We start from the raw sequence: 21,385 nt of genomic DNA on the forward strand, positions 1-21,385 counted from the left end.
GTTCCCCAGACCTGAATCCAATTGAGCACATCTGGGACATCATGTCTCGCTCCATCCACCAACGCCACGTTGCACCACAGACTGTCCAGGAGTTGGCGGATGCTTTAGTCCAGGTCTGGGAGGAGATCCCTCAGGAGACCATCCGCCACCTCATCAGGAGCATGCCCAGGCGTTGTAGGGAGGTCATACAGGCACGTGGAGGCCACACACACTACTGAGCCTCATTTTGACTTGTTTTAAGGACATTACATCAAAGTTGGATCAGCCTGTAGTGTGGTTTTCCACTTTAATTTTGAGTGTGACTCCAAATCCAGACCTCCATGGGTTGATAAATTTGATTTACATTGATCATTTTTGTGTGATTTTGTTGTCAGCACATTCAACTATGTAAAGAAAAAAGTATTTAATAAGAATATTTCATTCATTCAGATCTAGGATGTGTTATTTTAGTGTTCCCTTTATTTTTTTGAGCAGTGTATATATTTTTTTGTCAGAGTTTTCCTCTCGCTTTAAAATTATTTGCTTACAAGTTTTGGGGTTTTGCATTTGATGTCTTATTTTAGTTTACAATTCTATACATTTTGCTTTCGAATGTTTGGTTTTTGATTTCAACATCCATTATTTCACCTGTCCTCGAAAATATAAGGTTTACATTCTCAACTTTATTTTTCATGTTTACGATTTATTTTATTTTGAATTCAATACATATGGCGTAAAATTGACCCCATTAGACTGTGTCAAAGAGCATCTTAAATAACTTCACCCTACATACACACAAAAAAAGAACAATGGTGGAACCAGCTTCCCCCTAAAGCTAGGACAGAAGAGTCCCTGCCCATCTTCTGAAAACATCTAAAACCCTACCTCTTCAAAGAGTATCTTTCCCCTCTTATCATCTCTGACTCCGCTTACTATGACTGTGATGTGTGGTTGTCCCACCTAGCTATCTGAAGATGAATGTAGTGACTATGACTGTGATGTGTGGTTGTCCCACCTAGCTATCTGAAGATGAATGTAGTGACTATGACTGTGATGTGTGGTTGTCCCACCTAGCTATCTGAAGATGAATGTAGTGACTATGACTGTGATGTGTGGTTGTCCCACCTAGCTATCTGAAGATGAATGTAGTGACTATGACTGTGATGTGTGGTTGTCCCACCTAGCTATCTGAAGATGAATGTAGTGACTATGACTGTGATGTGTGGTTGTCCCACCTAGCTATCTGAAGATGAATGTAGTGACTATGACTGTGATGTGTGGTTGTCCCACCTAGCTATCTGAAGATGAATGTAGTGACTATGACTGTGATGTGTGGTTGTCCCACCTAGCTATCTGAAGATGAATGTAGTGACTATGACTGTGATGTGTGGTTGTCCCACCTAGCTATCTGAAGATGAATGTAGTGACTATGACTGTGATGTGTGGTTGTCCCACCTAGCTATCTGAAGATGAATGTAGTGACTATGACTGTGATGTGTGGTTGTCCCACCTAGCTATCTGAAGATGAATGTAGTGACTATGACTGTGATGTGTGGTTGTCCCACCTAGCTATCTGAAGATGAATGTAGTGACTATGACTGTGATGTGTGGTTGTCCCACCTAGCTATCTGAAGATGAATGTAGTGACTATGACTGTGATGTGTGGTTGTCCCACCTAGCTATCTGAAGATGAATGTAGTGACTATGACTGTGATGTGTGGTTGTCCCACCTAGCTATCTGAAGATGAATGTAGTGACTATGACTGTGATGTGTGGTTGTCCCACCTAGCTATCTGAAGATGAATGTAGTGACTATGACTGTGATGTGTGGTTGTCCCACCTAGCTATCTGAAGATGAATGTAGTGACTATGACTGTGATGTGTGGTTGTCCCACCTAGCTATCTGAAGATGAATGTAGTGACTATGACTGTGATGTGTGGTTGTCCCACCTAGCTATCTGAAGATGAATGTAGTGACTATGACTGTGATGTGTGGTTGTCCCACCTAGCTATCTGAAGATGAATGTAGTGACTATGACTGTGATGTGTGGTTGTCCCACCTAGCTATCTGAAGATGAATGTAGTGACTATGACTGTGATGTGTGGTTGTCCCACCTAGCTATCTGAAGATGAATGTAGTGACTATGACTGTGATGTGTGGTTGTCCCACCTAGCTATCTGAAGATGAATGTAGTGACTATGACTGTGATGTGTGGTTGTCCCACCTAGCTATCTGAAGATGAATGTAGTGACTATGATGTGTGGTTGTCCCACCTAGCTATCTGAAGATGAATGTAGTGACTATGACTGTGATGTGTGGTTGTCCCACCTAGCTATCTGAAGATGAATGTAGTGACTATGACTGTGATGTGTGGTTGTCCCACCTAGCTATCTGAAGATGAATGTAGTGACTATGACTGTGATGTGTGGTTGTCCCACCTAGCTATCTGAAGATGAATGTAGTGACTATGACTGTGATGTGTGGTTGTCCCACCTAGCTATCTGAAGATGAATGTAGTGACTATGACTGTGATGTGTGGTTGTCCCACCTAGCTATCTGAAGATGAATGTAGTGACTATGACTGTGATGTGTGGTTGTCCCACCTAGCTATCTGAAGATGAATGTAGTGACTATGACTGTGATGTGTGGTTGTCCCACCTAGCTATCTGAAGATGAATGTAGTGACTATGACTGTGATGTGTGGTTGTCCCACCTAGCTATCTGAAGATGAATGTAGTGACTATGACTGTGATGTGTGGTTGTCCCACCTAGCTATCTGAAGATGAATGTAGTGACTATGACTGTGATGTGTGGTTGTCCCACCTAGCTATCTGAAGATGAATGTAGTGACTATGACTGTGATGTGTGGTTGTCCCACCTAGCTATCTGAAGATGAATGTAGTGACTATGACTGTGATGTGTGGTTGTCCCACCTAGCTATCTGAAGATGAATGTAGTGACTATGACTGTGATGTGTGGTTGTCCCACCTAGCTATCTGAAGATGAATGTAGTGACTATGACTGTGATGTGTGGTTGTCCCACCTAGCTATCTGAAGATGAATGTAGTGACTATGACTGTGATGTGTGGTTGTCCCACCTAGCTATCTGAAGATGAATGTAGTGACTATGACTGTGATGTGTGGTTGTCCCACCTAGCTATCTGAAGATGAATGTAGTGACTATGACTGTGATGTGTGGTTGTCCCACCTAGCTATCTGAAGATGAATGTAGTGACTATGACTGTGATGTGTGGTTGTCCCACCTAGCTATCTGAAGATGAATGTAGTGACTATGACTGTGATGTGTGGTTGTCCCACCTAGCTATCTGAAGATGAATGTAGTGACTATGACTGTGATGTGTGGTTGTCCCACCTAGCTATCTGAAGATGAATGTAGTGACTATGACTGTGATGTGTGGTTGTCCCACCTAGCTATCTGAAGATGAATGTAGTGACTATGACTGTGATGTGTGGTTGTCCCACCTAGCTATCTGAAGATGAATGTACTGACTATGACTGTGATGTGTGGTTGTCCCACCTAGCTATCTGAAGATGAATGTACTGACTATGACTGTGATGTGTGGTTGTCCCACCTAGCTATCTGAAGATGAATGTAGTGACTATGACTGTGATGTGTGGTTGTCCCACCTAGCTATCTGAAGATGAATGTACTGACTATGACTGTGATGTGTGGTTGTCCCACCTAGCTATCTGAAGATGAATGTACTGACTATGACTGTGATGTGTGGTTGTCCCACCTAGCTATCTGAAGATGAATGTAGTGACTATGACTGTGATGTGTGGTTGTCTCACCTAGCTATCTGTAGATGAATGTAGTGACTATGACTGTGATGTGTGGTTGTCCCACCTAGCTATCTGTAGATGAATGTAGTGACTATGACTGTGATGTGTGGTTGTCCCACCTAGCTATCTGAAGATGAATGTGGTGACTATGACTGTGATGTGTGGTTGTCCCACCTAGCTATCTGAAGATGAATGTAGTGACTATGACTGTGATGTGTGGTTGTCCCACCTAGCTATCTGAAGATGAATGTAGTGACTATGACTGTGATGTGTGGTTGTCCCACCTAGCTATCTGAAGATGAATGTAGTGACTATGACTGTGATGTGTGGTTGTCCCACCTAGCTATCTGAAGATGAATGTAGTGACTATGACTGTGATGTGTGGTTGTCCCACCTAGCTATCTGAAGATGAATGTACTGACTATGACTGTGATGTGTGGTTGTCCCACCTAGCTATCTGAAGATGAATGTAGTGACTATGACTGTGATGTGTGGTTGTCTCACCTAGCTATCTGTAGATGAATGTAGTGACTATGACTGTGATGTGTGGTTGTCCCACCTAGCTATCTGTAGATGAATGTAGTGACTATGACTGTGATGTGTGGTTGTCCCACCTAGCTATCTACAGATGAATGTAGTGACTATGACTGTGATGTGTGGTTGTCCCACCTAGCTATCTGAAGATGAATGTAGTGACTATGACTGTGATGTGTGGTTGTCCCACCTAGCTATCTGTAGATGAATGTAGTGACTATGACTGTGATGTGTGGTTGTCCCACCTAGCTATCTGAAGATGAATGTAGTGACTATGACTGTGATGTGTGGTTGTCCCACCTAGCTATCTGTAGATGAATGTAGTGACTATGACTGTGATGTGTGGTTGTCCCACCTAGCTATCTGAAGATGAATGTAGTGACTATGACTGTGATGTGTGGTTGTCCCACCTAGCTATCTGAAGATGAATGTAGTGACTATGACTGTGATGTGTGGTTGTCCCACCTAGCTATCTGAAGATGAATGTACTGACTATGACTGTGATGTGTGGTTGTCCCACCTAGCTATCTGAAGATGAATGTAGTGACTATGACTGTGATGTGTGGTTGTCCCACCTAGCTATCTGAAGATGAATGTAGTGACTATGACTGTGATGTGTGGTTGTCCCACCTAGCTATCTGAAGATGAATGTAGTGACTATGACTGTGATGTGTGGTTGTCCCACCTAGCTATCTGAAGATGAATGTAGTGACTATGACTGTGATGTGTGGTTGTCCCACCTAGCTATCTGAAGATGAATGTAGTGACTATGACTGTGATGTGTGGTTGTCCCACCTAGCTATCTGAAGATGAATGTAGTGACTATGACTGTGATGTGTGGTTGTCTCACCTAGCTATCTGTAGATGAATGTAGTGACTATGACTGTGATGTGTGGTTGTCTCACCTAGCTATCTGAAGATGAATGTAGTGACTATGACTGTGATGTGTGGTTGTCCCACCTAGCTATCTGAAGATGAATGTAGTGACTATGACTGTGATGTGTGGTTGTCCCACCTAGCTATCTGAAGATGAATGTAGTGACTATGACTGTGATGTGTGGTTGTCCCACCTAGCTATCTGAAGATGAATGTAGTGACTATGACTGTGATGTGTGGTTGTCCCACCTAGCTATCTAAAGATGAATGTAGTGACTATGACTGTGATGTGTGGTTGTCTCACCTAGCTATCTGTAGATGAATGTAGTGACTATGACTGTGATGTGTGGTTGTCCCACCTAGCTATCTGAAGATGAATGTAGTGACTATGACTGTGATGTGTGGTTGTCCCACCTAGCTATCTGAAGATGATTGTAGTGACTATGACTGTGATGTGTGGTTGTCCCACCTAGCTATCTGAAGATGAATGTAGTGACTATGACTGTGATGTGTGGTTGTCCCACCTAGCTATCTGAAGATGAATGTAGTGACTATGACTGTGATGTGTGGTTGTCCCACCTAGCTATCTGAAGATGAATGTAGTGACTATGACTGTGATGTGTGGTTGTCCCACCTAGCTATCTGAAGATGAATGTACTGACTATGACTGTGATATGTGGTTGTCCCACCTAGCTATCTGAAGATGAATGTAGTGACTATGACTGTGATGTGTGGTTGTCCCACCTAGCTATCTGAAGATGAATGTAGTGACTATGACTGTGATGTGTGGTTGTCTCACCTAGCTATCTGTAGATGAATGTAGTGACTATGACTGTGATGTGTGGTTGTCCCACCTAGCTATCTGTAGATGAATGTAGTGACTATGACTGTGATGTGTGGTTGTCCCACCTAGCTATCTGAAGATGAATGTGGTGACTATGACTGTGATGTGTGGTTGTCCCACCTAGCTATCTGAAGATGAATGTAGTGACTATGACTGTGATGTGTGGTTGTCCCACCTAGCTATCTGAAGATGAATGTAGTGACTATGACTGTGATGTGTGGTTGTCCCACCTAGCTATCTGAAGATGAATGTAGTGACTATGACTGTGATGTGTGGTTGTCCCACCTAGCTATCTGAAGATGAATGTAGTGACTATGACTGTGATGTGTGGTTGTCCCACCTAGCTATCTGAAGATGAATGTACTGACTATGACTGTGATGTGTGGTTGTCCCACCTAGCTATCTGAAGATGAATGTAGTGACTATGACTGTGATGTGTGGTTGTCTCACCTAGCTATCTGTAGATGAATGTAGTGACTATGACTGTGATGTGTGGTTGTCCCACCTAGCTATCTGAAGATGAATGTAGTGACTATGACTGTGATGTGTGGTTGTCTCACCTAGCTATCTGTAGATGAATGTAGTGACTATGACTGTGATGTGTGGTTGTCCCACCTAGCTATCTGTAGATGAATGTAGTGACTATGACTGTGATGTGTGGTTGTCCCACCTAGCTATCTGAAGATGAATGTGGTGACTATGACTGTGATGTGTGGTTGTCCCACCTAGCTATCTGAAGATGAATGTAGTGACTATGACTGTGATGTGTGGTTGTCCCACCTAGCTATCTGAAGATGAATGTAGTGACTATGACTGTGATGTGTGGTTGTCCCACCTAGCTATCTGAAGATGAATGTAGTGACTATGACTGTGATGTGTGGTTGTCCCACCTAGCTATCTGAAGATGAATGTAGTGACTATGACTGTGATGTGTGGTTGTCCCACCTAGCTATCTGAAGATGAATGTACTGACTATGACTGTGATGTGTGGTTGTCCCACCTAGCTATCTGAAGATGAATGTAGTGACTATGACTGTGATGTGTGGTTGTCTCACCTAGCTATCTGTAGATGAATGTAGTGACTATGACTGTGATGTGTGGTTGTCCCACCTAGCTATCTGTAGATGAATGTAGTGACTATGACTGTGATGTGTGGTTGTCCCACCTAGCTATCTACAGATGAATGTAGTGACTATGACTGTGATGTGTGGTTGTCCCACCTAGCTATCTGAAGATGAATGTAGTGACTATGACTGTGATGTGTGGTTGTCCCACCTAGCTATCTGTAGATGAATGTAGTGACTATGACTGTGATGTGTGGTTGTCCCACCTAGCTATCTGAAGATGAATGTAGTAACTATGACTGTGATGTGTGGTTGTCCCACCTAGCTATCTGTAGATGAATGTAGTGACTATGACTGTGATGTGTGGTTGTCCCACCTAGCTATCTGAAGATGAATGTAGTGACTATGACTGTGATGTGTGGTTGTCCCACCTAGCTATCTGAAGATGAATGTAGTGACTATGACTGTGATGTGTGGTTGTCCCACCTAGCTATCTGTAGATGAATGTAGTGACTATGACTGTGATGTGTGGTTGTCCCACCTAGCTATCTGAAGATGAATGTAGTGACTATGACTGTGATGTGTGGTTGTCCCACCTAGCTATCTGAAGATGAATGTAGTGACTATGACTGTGATGTGTGGTTGTCCCACCTAGCTATCTGAAGATGAATGTACTGACTATGACTGTGATGTGTGGTTGTCCCACCTAGCTATCTGAAGATGAATGTAGTGACTATGACTGTGATGTGTGGTTGTCTCACCTAGCTATCTGTAGATGAATGTAGTGACTATGACTGTGATGTGTGGTTGTCCCACCTAGCTATCTGTAGATGAATGTAGTGACTATGACTGTGATGTGTGGTTGTCCCACCTAGCTATCTGAAGATGAATGTAGTGACTATGACTGTGATGTGTGGTTGTCCCACCTAGCTATCTGAAGATGAATGTAGTGACTATGACTGTGATGTGTGGTTGTCCCACCTAGCTATCTGAAGATGAATGTACTGACTATGACTGTGATGTGTGGTTGTCCCACCTAGCTATCTGAAGATGAATGTAGTGACTATGACTGTGATGTGTGGTTGTCCCACCTAGCTATCTGAAGATGAATGTAGTGACTATGACTGTGATGTGTGGTTGTCCCACCTAGCTATCTGAAGATGAATGTAGTGACTATGACTGTGATGTGTGGTTGTCTCACCTAGCTATCTGTAGATGAATGTAGTGACTATGACTGTGATGTGTGGTTGTCCCACCTAGCTATCTGTAGATGAATGTAGTGACTATGACTGTGATGTGTGGTTGTCCCACCTAGCTATCTGAAGATGAATGTGGTGACTATGACTGTGATGTGTGGTTGTCCCACCTAGCTATCTGAAGATGAATGTAGTGACTATGACTGTGATGTGTGGTTGTCCCACCTAGCTATCTGAAGATGAATGTAGTGACTATGACTGTGATGTGTGGTTGTCCCACCTAGCTATCTGAAGATGAATGTAGTGACTATGACTGTGATGTGTGGTTGTCCCACCTAGCTATCTGAAGATGAATGTAGTGACTATGACTGTGATGTGTGGTTGTCCCACCTAGCTATCTGAAGATGAATGTACTGACTATGACTGTGATGTGTGGTTGTCCCACCTAGCTATCGGAAGATGAATGTAGTGACTATGACTGTGATGTGTGGTTGTCTCACCTAGCTATCTGTAGATGAATGTAGTGACTATGACTGTGATGTGTGGTTGTCCCACCTAGCTATCTGTAGATGAATGTAGTGACTATGACTGTGATGTGTGGTTGTCCCACCTAGCTATCTACAGATGAATGTAGTGACTATGACTGTGATGTGTGGTTGTCCCACCTAGCTATCTGAAGATGAATGTAGTGACTATGACTGTGATGTGTGGTTGTCTCACCTAGCTATCTGAAGATGAATGTACTGACTATGACTGTGATGTGTGGTTGTCCCACCTAGCTATCTGAAGATGAATGTACTGACTATGACTGTGATGTGTGGTTGTCCCACCTAGCTATCTGAAGATGAATGTAGTGACTATGACTGTGATGTGTGGTTGTCCCACCTAGCTATCTGTAGATGAATGTAGTGACTATGACTGTGATGTGTGGTTGTCCCACCTAGCTATCTGAAGATGAATGTAGTGACTATGACTGTGATGTGTGGTTGTCCCACCTAGCTATCTGAAGATGAATGTAGTGACTATGACTGTGATGTGTGGTTGTCCCACCTAGCTATCTGAAGATGAATGTACTGACTATGACTGTGATGTGTGGTTGTCCCACCTAGCTATCTGAAGATGAATGTAGTGACTATGACTGTGATGTGTGGTTGTCTCACCTAGCTATCTGTAGATGAATGTAGTGACTATGACTGTGATGTGTGGTTGTCCCACCTAGCTATCTGTAGATGAATGTAGTGACTATGACTGTGATGTGTGGTTGTCCCACCTAGCTATCTGAAGATGAATGTAGTGACTATGACTGTGATGTGTGGTTGTCCCACCTAGCTATCTGAAGATGAATGTAGTGACTATGACTGTGATGTGTGGTTGTCCCACCTAGCTATCTGAAGATGAATGTACTGACTATGACTGTGATGTGTGGTTGTCCCACCTAGCTATCTGAAGATGAATGTAGTGACTATGACTGTGATGTGTGGTTGTCTCACCTAGCTATCTGTAGATGAATGTAGTGACTATGACTGTGATGTGTGGTTGTCCCACCTAGCTATCTGTAGATGAATGTAGTGACTATGACTGTGATGTGTGGTTGTCCCACCTAGCTATCTGAAGATGAATGTAGTGACTATGACTGTGATGTGTGGTTGTCCCACCTAGCTATCTGTAGATGAATGTAGTGACTATGACTGTGATGTGTGGTTGTCCCACCTAGCTATCTGAAGATGAATGTAGTGACTATGACTGTGATGTGTGGTTGTCCCACCTAGCTATCTGAAGATGAATGTAGTGACTATGACTGTGATGTGTGGTTGTCCCACCTAGCTATCTGAAGATGAATGTACTGACTATGACTGTGATGTGTGGTTGTCCCACCTAGCTATCTGAAGATGAATGTAGTGACTATGACTGTGATGTGTGGTTGTCCCACCTAGCTATCTGTAGATGAATGTAGTGACTATGACTGTGATGTGTGGTTGTCCCACCTAGCTATCTGAAGATGAATGTAGTGACTATGACTGTGATGTGTGGTTGTCCCACCTAGCTATCTGTAGATGAATGTAGTGACTATGACTGTGATGTGTGGTTGTCCCACCTAGCTATCTGAAGATGAATGTACTGACTATGACTGTGATGTGTGGTTGTCCCACCTAGCTATCTGAAGATGAATGTAGTGACTATGACTGTGATGTGTGGTTGTCTCACCTAGCTATCTGTAGATGAATGTAGTGACTATGACTGTGATGTGTGGTTGTCCCACCTAGCTATCTGTAGATGAATGTAGTGACTATGACTGTGATGTGTGGTTGTCCCACCTAGCTATCTGAAGATGAATGTAGTGACTATGACTGTGATGTGTGGTTGTCCCACCTAGCTATCTGAAGATGAATGTAGTGACTATGACTGTGATGTGTGGTTGTCCCACCTAGCTATCTGAAGATGAATGTAGTGACTATGACTGTGATGTGTGGTTGTCCCACCTAGCTATCTGAAGATGAATGTAGTGACTATGACTGTGATGTGTGGTTGTCCCACCTAGCTATCTGAAGATGAATGTAGTGACTATGACTGTGATGTGTGGTTGTCCCACCTAGCTATCTGAAGATGAATGTACTGACTATGACTGTGATGTGTGGTTGTCCCACCTAGCTATCTGAAGATGAATGTAGTGACTATGACTGTGATGTGTGGTTGTCTCACCTAGCTATCTGTAGATGAATGTAGTGACTATGACTGTGATGTGTGGTTGTCCCACCTAGCTATCTGTAGATGAATGTAGTGACTATGACTGTGATGTGTGGTTGTCCCACCTAGCTATCTACAGATGAATGTAGTGACTATGACTGTGATGTGTGGTTGTCCCACCTAGCTATCTGAAGATGAATGTAGTGACTATGACTGTGATGTGTGGTTGTCCCACCTAGCTATCTGTAGATGAATGTAGTGACTATGACTGTGATGTGTGGTTGTCCCACCTATCTATCTGAAGATGAATGTAGTGACTATGACTGTGATGTGTGGTTGTCCCACCTAGCTATCTGTAGATGAATGTAGTGACTATGACTGTGATGTGTGGTTGTCCCACCTAGCTATCTGAAGATGAATGTAGTGACTATGACTGTGATGTGTGGTTGTCCCACCTAGCTATCTGAAGATGAGTGCACTAACCGTAAGTCACTCTGTATAAGTGTCTGCTAAATGACTCAAATGTAAATGTCTTACCTCACAGAACAGGGTGAGTTTGTCATCAGGTAACAGCCCATTGGCTTCATCAAGCAGGAAATCTCTTCTAATAAACTTTTTGAAGCCCCAGTCTTTCCCCTGGACAAACCGATAGGCTCTTTGGCTTTCTGCAGGGAGGAGGAAGAATCCAAAACACACTTAGTTTGTGTCTATAAGGCTCTAACTAGGAGAATACAGGTAAATAGTATGTTATTTGAATGGTGATTTCCTTAACGTAATATAGTTGTAGACTGTCAGGTCTGTTACTAACCCATAGCTTTAGTCTCTTCTCTTTTAGTGTTCAATAAGGAAAACTTGAACTTTGCTCTGACTTCACTTTTTGGACAACTAACAAGAAGTAAATACAACGACAGATAATCTTTGCTTTCATCATCTAGTCCTTTTGGGTTGACTCTAAGACACCTGGGCAGGAAACAGAGGAGGAACAAAACAGAATATTAGTTCAGCAGAGGCTGTATTACTCCAGTCGTTATTCACAAAGAAACAACAAGCTGTTGAGATCAGGATGATACTCTTTCTCCTGCCTAGAAGCATTTTATAAGCAAGTTAGAATTAATTGATGACAGTAGTAATACAGTAAATGTTAAGTTTACCATTTCATCTTGTCGTTGGGTCCAGAGGAGAAGGTGGAACTCTTTAAAACCTCCCCCATCTCCTCTCTACAGAAGCTGAAGTTGTTGATGCTCCACATGTAGGAGAACTTGACTACTTTTACCTGAAACAAAAAGGCAACAATCACAACGCTTCCATCCACTTCAAAAGACAGCCTTTCTTTTTTAGTTTGGATCCTGTGACGCAGTTTGCATCAGTTGCTGGGACTGCTAGTCTCTGTCCATTGATCCTGCCAACCAAGGCCAGGTCTGAGGAGCTATTTGGCGTAGCAGCTAGCCTAGTTGCTAACTAGCGGGGTTTTCTTGAGGGCTTGAACGCAGCCCGCAACACGGTTAGCCATTGTGGCTGGGACTGGGGATTGGGTTTGTGGCTGTCTAGTTACCTGCTGTTTGTTGTTTTCCATCTTCCCTGTGACCTGCCCTGTCTGGAACTGCGAGGAGTAACAGCATTACCTACGTTGCTAGCTACCATGACAAAGACCAAAGCCAGTGGGAGTACCGTTGAGGACAGTGGTGTCTATCACACGTGAAGGATATTTTAAACAAACAAAAATAGTTCTACAAGCAGTTGTTACAACAAGAAAATATCTTCAAGTGTTTTGTCCAAATACTGGTGGATTCTACTAATAAAAGAATGGACGACCTGACCAGAGAGGTCCAGGACCTGAAGAACAGTTTGCAGTTCTCCCAGGATCAGTTCAATGAGTTGAAACAAGAGAACAGCAAGATGACAGCAATCTGTAAGTCAATGAGAGAGTTCAAGGCGGAACAACATGGTTGAGGACAAAGTGAGGGGAAATGGACCACAGGAAGATTGAGGTGGAACGCGCCCACAGGATTGGAAAACCCACCACCGGCCCAGGTGACAGGCCCAATAGTGGTGAAGTTCCTGAGGTTGAAGGACAAGGTAGCTGTTCTTTAAAGAGCCAAGAACTTGAGAGGAACATATATCTTCCTAAAAAAGGACTAGCCTGAAACTGAAGAGGAAAGAACTTATCCCAGCCATAAAAGCTGTCAGAGTGCGTGGGGACATTGCTTACATCCGCTATGACAGGCTCATTGTCCACCCTCCCACCCAGAAGCCAGGAAGGGATGAGAGAGCCAAGTCGATGGGTTCATAGCTTCAACTCCGCAGCACAACACACACACACACTTACACACACACTTACACACACACTTACACACACACACACACACACACACACACACACACACACACACACACACACACACACACACACACACACACACACACACACACACACACACACACACACACACACACACACACACACACACACACACACACACACACACCAACTGATTAATGGACTGCTGAATGTATATTTTTGTCTCTTACTTTGTTTGCTCTTTTCCATATTATGTTCATCTCTGATCAGCTACCCAGGAAAGGGCTGAAAACATCCCATAATAATATATGGAGCCTTAGAAATAAGGTTCATGAAATCAATAACTTGATGACATCAGATAACATTCATATATTAGCCATTTCTGAGACTCACTTAGATCATTAACATGATGATACATCAGTAGCAATACAAGGATATAACATCTATAGAAGAGACAGGAATGCTTATGGGGGAGGTGTTGCTGTACATATTCAGAGCCATATCCCTGTAATGCTTAGAGAAGATCTTATGTCAAGTGTTATTGAAGTGTTGTGGTTGCAGGTTCACTTGGCACATCTAAAGCCTTTTCTTTTGGGGTGTTGCTATAGGCCACCAAGTGCCAACAGTCAGTATCTAAATAATATGTGTGAAATGCTTGATAGTGTATGTGATGTAAACAGAGAGGTCTACTTTCTTGGGGACCTGAATATTGACTGGTTTTCATCAAGCTGTCCTCTCAAGAGGAAGCTTCTCACTGTAACCAGTGCCTGTAATCTGGTTCAGGTTATTACTCAACCTACCAGGGCGTTTTCAAACACTACAGGAACAAGATCCTCCACGTGTATTGATCACATTTTTACTAATACTGTAGATCTTGGTTCTAAAGCTGTATCCGTACCCATTGGATGCAGTGATCACAATATGTGACCCGATTCAGGAAACTAGGTGTATGTCGCAAGTCACTACTTCACAGGGGAGCTGTTTGAACATAGATTTTATTTTTAATCAAAATGCATTTTTTGGGCAGAAATGCCTTCTGGAACATGTGAACTTTCATGTCCCTCAACATCAAACTTGTATGCCATCTGTGGCTACTTGGTTTAGCCACAGAAAAAGTGAGCAACCTTCCCACTGGCCATGATTGGCTGAGATAATGAGTGGGCTGGACATGTCGTGAGACGAGTTTGGATTGGTCTGCCATATAGCAGGCGTCTGTCTATTGGAGCTGGTCAGTATGTTTAGGTAATCGTCTCTAACGCTGCTTTAAAAAAATATATTGTTTAGTAATACTGTATAAACCTAATGTCAAGTTAAAGTACTGTTAGCTAGCTAATGTTAGCAGGCTGGCTCGCTAGCTAACGTTATGTGTTTGCTCTCCACTTTCTGGAGGACCGAGTTTTGAAATCAGTGGAATTTGAGTATGATAGCTAAGGAGATGGAGAAAACACCAGTCTGGATTACATCGTCAAACTAAGGCAACAATGCATGGCATCAGACAGGAGACCCGTCCAACCATGATGTATACTGGTAAGATTTTCAGATATTACAATTTCTAATTTTGACAGAAAGTGGTTTCATTTCAAGTGTATTGTTAGCTAGCTAACGTTATGTGTATGATCTTATTCTTCGTATCTCAGACACATTTGCTTGACTAGTTATAGCCATAGAACCTGGTTGTCAGCTACCTGCAGATTCATGCAGGGTAGTAATGTCATGAGTTGTGACTATGGGCCATTGTTAAGCTAGCTAGCTAGCTACATGTCTTAACAAAACACTCCACTCTAATTTTGACAAAGGATTTTCATTTCAAGTTAAAGTGTACTGTTAGCTAGCTAGCTAACGTTAGTTGGCTGACTCACTAATTAATGTTACGTCATGCGTTGGGATTCATTGTTTACCTAGCTAGCTATCTAGCTACATTTCTTAACAAAAGACTCTCGTCTTAGTGTGCCAGAGCACAGAATAACTGAATAATTTTTGAACGCTCAACACCAGTTGAATACGACCGGTGTCAGTAAACGTCGGCAACAAAGCATAATGAAATAGTTGCCAGCAGCACAGGTACAGTCACCAACACTCTGGATACCATGAAAACAGCCTATCCAGCTCTGCTAGGGGGAGTAACATGGTCAGAGTGGGGTGTTCTCTCATTATGTGTCTGGAAGTAGCTGGCCAATGTTAGCAAGTTAGCTTGGGTGCTTAACTGTAGTTGTGAGGTCAGAGCTTTCGGAACAACCCTACTCATTGGCCAGAGCGTCCAGTGTGCGCTCTGAACGCGAAACTACAGATAGAGCGATAGGGCGAGTAATGTTCAGTGAGCTGTTCTCTCTCTCTTAGATGTCTGGAAGTAGCTAGCAAGTTAGTACAGAACGCTCGGCTCAACCCTTAAAGAGATGGGTGGGGCTAAGGCTTAAGAGGGTGTGAACAATGCTGAATGGGTGCAGACAAATAAGGGCTCTCCAATAGTAGTACCAAAACATTGAAAGACGGTTTCCTCAAAAGTGAGTTTCCAAGTTTATCAAATAGTGTATAATAGAGCATACAAAGATGTTGATGTGACTCATGTGGATTCTGTAAAAAATATTTGTTGGGCTGATGTGATTAATAAGGAGCATCCAGACACTGCACTTGATGAATTTATGAAATTGCGTCTTCCAATTATTGATAAACATGAACCTGTTAAGCAATTGACATGCAAAAGGAGTGGCTAATAAGTCTGGCTGCACATCTGACTGGCTGACTTATTGCAAACTGAGAAATTATGTGACTAAACTCAACAAAAAGAAGAAGAAACTATATTATGAAGCCAAGATCAATGAAATTATGGGCAGAAAGACACATTCAACTCCATCTTTCATTGAATCAGATAGCTTATTCATCACAAAACCATTTGATGTTGCAAATCATTTTTATGGTTCCTTCATTGGCAAAGTGGGCAAACTTAGATAGCAAATGCCAACAACGAACAGTGAGCCATCGTATTCATGCATGAAAAACTAATAATGAAAGAAAAGCATTGCAAGTTTGAATTTTGTAAAGTTAGTGTGAGAGAGGTGGACAAATGATTGTTATCGATCAATAATGACAAACCTCCAGACATTGACAACTTAGATGGAAAGCTACTGAGGATGGAAGCTGACTCTATAGCCACTCCTATCTGTCATATCTTTAATCTGAGCCGAGAGGAAAGTCTTTGTCCTCAGTCCTGGAGGGAAGCCAAAGTAATTCCGCTACCCAAGAGTGGTAAAGGGGCCTTTACTGGTCCTAACAGCAGACCTATCAGCTTGCTAACAGCTCTTAGCAAACTGTTGGAAAAAATGTGGTTTGACCAAATACAATGCTATTTCTCTGTAAACAAATTAACAACAGACTTTCAGCATGCTTATAGAGAAGGGCACTCAACATGTACTGCACCGACACAAATGACTGATGATTGGTTGAAAGAAATTGATAATAAGAAGATAGTGGGAGCTGTACTGTTAGATTTCAGTGTAGCCTTTTATATTATTGACCATAACCTGTTGTTGAGAAAACATAAAGTATGTGTTATGGCTTTTCAACCTCTGCCATTTAGTGGATTCAGAGCTATCTATCAGATAGAACTCAAAGGGTTTTCTTTAATGAAAGCTTCTCTAATGTCAAACATGTGAAGTGTGGTGTACCGCAGGGCAGCTCTTTAGGCCCTCTACTCTTTTCTATTTTTACCAATGACCTGCCACTGGCATTAAACTAAGCATGTGTTTCCATGTATGCTGATGATTCAACCATATACGCATCAGCAACCACAGCTAATGATGTCACTGAAACCCTTAAAGAGTTGCAGTCTGTTTTGGAATGGGTGGCCAGTAATAAACTGGTCCTGAACATCTCTAAAACTAAGAGCATTATATTTGGTACAAATCAATCCTTAAGTTCTAGACCTCAGCTGAATCTGGTAATGAATGATGTGGCTGTTGAACAAGTTGAGACTAAATTACTTGGTGTTACCTTAGATTGATTCAATTGTTGTAACGATGGGGAGAGGTCTGTCTGTAATAAAGAGATGCTCTGCTTTTTTGACACCAGACTCCAAGTTCTGCAGGCTCTAGTTTTGTCTTATCTTGATTATTGTCCAGTCGTGTGGTCGAGTGCTACAAGGAAAGACCCAGTAAAGCTGCAGCTGGCCCAGAACAGAGCGGCACGTCTTGCCCTTCATTGTAATCAGAGGGCTGATATAAATACTATGGATGCCAGTCTCTCTTGGCTGAGAGTTGATGAGAGACTGACTGCATTACTTCTTATTTGTATAAGAAACATTATTGTGTTAAATCCCAAATTGTTTGCATAGTCAACTTACACACAGCTCTGACACACACACTTACCCCACCAGACATGCCACCAGGGGTCTTTTCATAGTCCCCAAATCCAGAACAAATTCCAGAAGGCGTACAGTATTATATAGAACCATTATTGCATGTAACTGTTCCATGTCATAGTGCTCAAATAAACAGCAAACCTGGTTTCAAAAACAGAAACATCACGGCACAACCCCTCTCCCCTATTTGACCTATTAGATAGTTTGTGTCTATGTATTGATATGTAGGCTACGTGTGCCTTTAAAAAATAATAAAAATAATTGTAGTTCTGTCCTTGAGATTTTCTTGTCTATTAATGTTCTGTATTATATCATGTTTCATGTTTTGTGTGGACCCAAGGAAGAGTAGCTGCTGCTTCTGCTACAGCTAATGAGGATCCTAATAAAATACCAAATACTAAAATCAAAACATCCAATATAGAAATTGAAAATAATATGAGGACAAACCAAAAATGTTTGGTGATCGGAGCTAGTGAACTAATCTAACAGATTTCTGTCTGAGAGCATACAGCGACTTCAGACAGTATTCACACCAGTGTTACAGCCTGAATTCAAAAAGTATTTCATATATTTTTCCCTACAATTCTACACACAATACCCCATTTATCTCAATCTCGTCATTCAAAGACTCAATCATGGACACTCGTACTGACAGTTGTGGCTGTTTTGCGAGATGTATTGTTGTCTCTACCTTCTTGCCCTTTGTGCTGTTGCCTGGGCCCAATAATGTTTGTACCATGTTGTTTTCCTACCATGCTGTGTCGTCATGTGTTGCTGCCTTGCTATGTTGTCGTCTTAGGTCTCTCTTTATGTGGTGTTGTGTTGTCTCTTGCCGTGATGTGTGTTTTGTCCTATACAGTGGGGAGAACAAGTATTTGATACACTGCCGATTTTGCAGGTTTTCCTACTTACAAAGCATGTAGAGGTCTGTCATTTTTATCATAGGTACACTTCAACTGTGAGAGACGGAATCTAAAACAAAAATCCAGAAAATCACATTGTATGATTTTTAAGTAATTAATTTGCATTTTATTGCATGACATAAGTATTTGATCACCTACCAACCAGTAAGAATTCCGGCTCTCACAGACCTGTTAGTTTTTCTTTAAGAAGCCCTCCTGTTCTCCACTCATTACCTGTATTAACTGCACCTGTTTGAACTCGTTACCTGTATAAAAGACACCTGTCCACACACTCAATCAAACAGACTCCAACCTCTCCACAATGGCCAAGACCAGAGAGCTGTGTAAGGACATCAGGGATAAATTGTAGACCTGTACAAGGCTGGGATGGGCTACAGGACAATAGCCAAGCAGCTTGGTGAGAAGGCAACAACTGTTGGCACAATTATTAGAAAATGGAAGAAGTTCAAGATGACGGTCAATCACCCTCGGTCTGGGGCTCCATGCAAGATCTCACCTCGTGGGGCATCAATGATCATGAGGAATGTGAGGGATCAGCCCAGAACTACACGGCAGGACCTGGTCAATGACCTGAAGAGAGCTGGGACCACAGTCTCAAAGAAAACCATTAGTAACACACTACGCCGTCATGGATTAAAATCCTGCAGCGCACGCAAGGTCCCCCTGCTCAAGCCAGCGCATGTCCAGGCCCGTCTGAAGTTTGCCAATGACCATCTGGATGATCCAGAGGAGGAATGGGAGAAGGTCATGTGGTCTGATGAGACAAAAATAGAGCTTTTTGCTCTAAACTCCGCTCGCCGTGTTTGGAGGAATAGAAGGATGAGTACAACCCCAAGAACACCATCCCAACCGTGAAGCATGGAGGTGGAAACATCATTCTTTGGGGATGCTTTTCTGCAAAGGGGACAGGACGACTGCACCGTATTGAAGGGAGGATGGATGGGGCCATGTATCGCGAGATCTTGACCAACAACCTCCTTCCCTCAGTAAGAGCATTGAAGATGGGTCGTGGCTGGGTCTTCCAGCATGACAACGACCCGAAACACACAGCCAGGGCAACTAAGGAGTGGCTCCGTAAGAAGCATCTCAAGGTCCTGGAGTGGCCTAGCCAGTCTCCAGACCTGAACCCAATAGAAAATCTTTGGAGGGAGCCGAAAGTCCGTATTGCCCAGCGACAGCCCCGAAACCTGAAGGATCTGGAGAAGGTCTGTATGGAGGAGTGGGCCAAAATCCCTGCTGCAGTGTGTGCAAACCTGGTCAAGAACTACAGGAAACGTATGATCTCTGTAATTGCAAACTAAGGTTTCTGTACCAAATATTCAGTTCTGCTTTTCTGATGTATCAAATACTTATGTCATGCAATAAAATGCAAATTAATTAATTAAAAATCATACAATGTGATTTTCTGGATTTTTGTTTTAGATTCCTTCTCTCACAGTTGAAGTGTACCTATGATAAAAATTACAGACCTCTACATGCTTTGTAAGTAGGAAAACCTGCAAAATTGTCAGTGTATCAAATACTTGTTCTCCCCACTGTATATATTTTTAATCCCACCCCCTGTCCCCTCAGGAGGCCTTTTGCCTTCTAGTAGGCCGTCATTGTAAATAACAATTTGTTCTTAACTGACTTGCCTAGTTAAATAAAGGTTAAATTAAACAAATAAAAATTATAACAAAGTGTAAACATGTTTTTAGAAAATGTTGCTAATTCATTTGAAATTAAATACAGAAATTCCTTTACATAAGTATTTACACCCCTGAGTCATACATGTTAGAAGCACCTTTGGCAGTGATTACAGCTGTGAGTCTTTCTGGGTACGTCTCTAAGAGTGATTACAGCTGTGAGTCTTTCTGGGTAAGTCTCTAAGAGTGATTACAGCTGTGAGTCTTTCTGGGTACGTCTCTAAGAGTGATTACAGCTGTGAGTCTTTCTGGGTAAGTCTCTAAGAGTGATTACAGCTGTGAGTCTTTCTGGGTAAGTCTCTAAGAGTGATTACAGCTGTGAGTCTTTCTGGGTACGTCTCTAAGAGTGATTACAGCTGTGAGTCTTTCTGAGTACGTCTCTAAGAGTGATTACAGCTGTGAGTCTTTCTGGGTAAGTCTCTAAGAGTGATTACAGCTGTGAGTCTTTCTGGGTAAGTCTCTAAGAGTGATTACAGCTGTGAGTCTTTCTGAGTAAGTCTCTAAGAGTGATTACAGCTGTGAGTCTTTCTGGGTAAGTCTCTCAGAGTGATTACAGCTGTGAGTCTTTCTGGGTGAGTCTCTAAGAGTGATTACAGCTGTGAGTCTTTCTGGATAAGTCTCTCAGAGTGATTACAGCTGTGAGTCTTTCTGGGTAAGTCTCTCAGAGTGATTACAGCTGTGAGTCTTTCTGGGTAAGTCTCTAAGAGTGATTACAGCTGTGAGTCTTTCTGGGTAAGTCTCTAAGAGTGATTACAGCTGTGAGTCTTTCTGGGTGAGTCTCTAAGAGTGATTACAGCTGTGAGTCTTTCTGGGTAAGTCTCTCAGAGTGATTACAGCTGTGAGTCTTTCTGGGTAAGTCTCTAAGGGTGATTACAGCTGTGAGTGTTTCTGGGTAAGTCTCTAAGAGCGATTACAGCTGTGAGTCTTTCTGGGTAAGTCTCTAAGAGCTTTTCACACTTGGATTGTACAACATCTGCACATTATTCTTTTTTAAATTATTCAAGCTCTGTCAAGTTGATTGTTGATCATTGCTAGACAGCCATTTGCAAGTCTTGCCATAGATTTTCAAGCCAATTTAATTAAAAACTGTAACTATGCCACTCAGGAACATTCACTGTCTTCTTGGTAAGCAACTCAAGCA

The 21,385-nt window shown here is 42.4% G+C and overlaps 1 protein-coding gene across 2 annotated transcripts in view; it reads right to left on the reverse strand.

The window, feature by feature from the left end:
* Positions 1–21,385, reverse strand: part of LOC139539136 (speckle-type POZ protein-like A) — a 195,715-nt gene that overhangs the window by 64,345 nt on the left and 109,985 nt on the right. For both annotated transcript variants that reach the window (XM_071341943.1, XM_071341944.1), the window contains 3 exons: positions 12,135–12,256; positions 11,792–11,943; positions 11,521–11,648 (listed from right to left, as the gene is read on the reverse strand). In XM_071341943.1, the coding sequence (XP_071198044.1) occupies positions 11,521–11,648; positions 11,792–11,943; positions 12,135–12,256 (402 nt within the window). The remainder of the gene's footprint in view (positions 1–11,520; positions 11,649–11,791; positions 11,944–12,134; positions 12,257–21,385) is intronic.

The sequence above is a fragment of the Salvelinus alpinus genome, chromosome 14 (assembly GCF_045679555.1).
Source record: "Salvelinus alpinus chromosome 14, SLU_Salpinus.1, whole genome shotgun sequence".
NCBI lineage: Eukaryota > Metazoa > Chordata > Actinopteri > Salmoniformes > Salmonidae > Salvelinus > Salvelinus alpinus.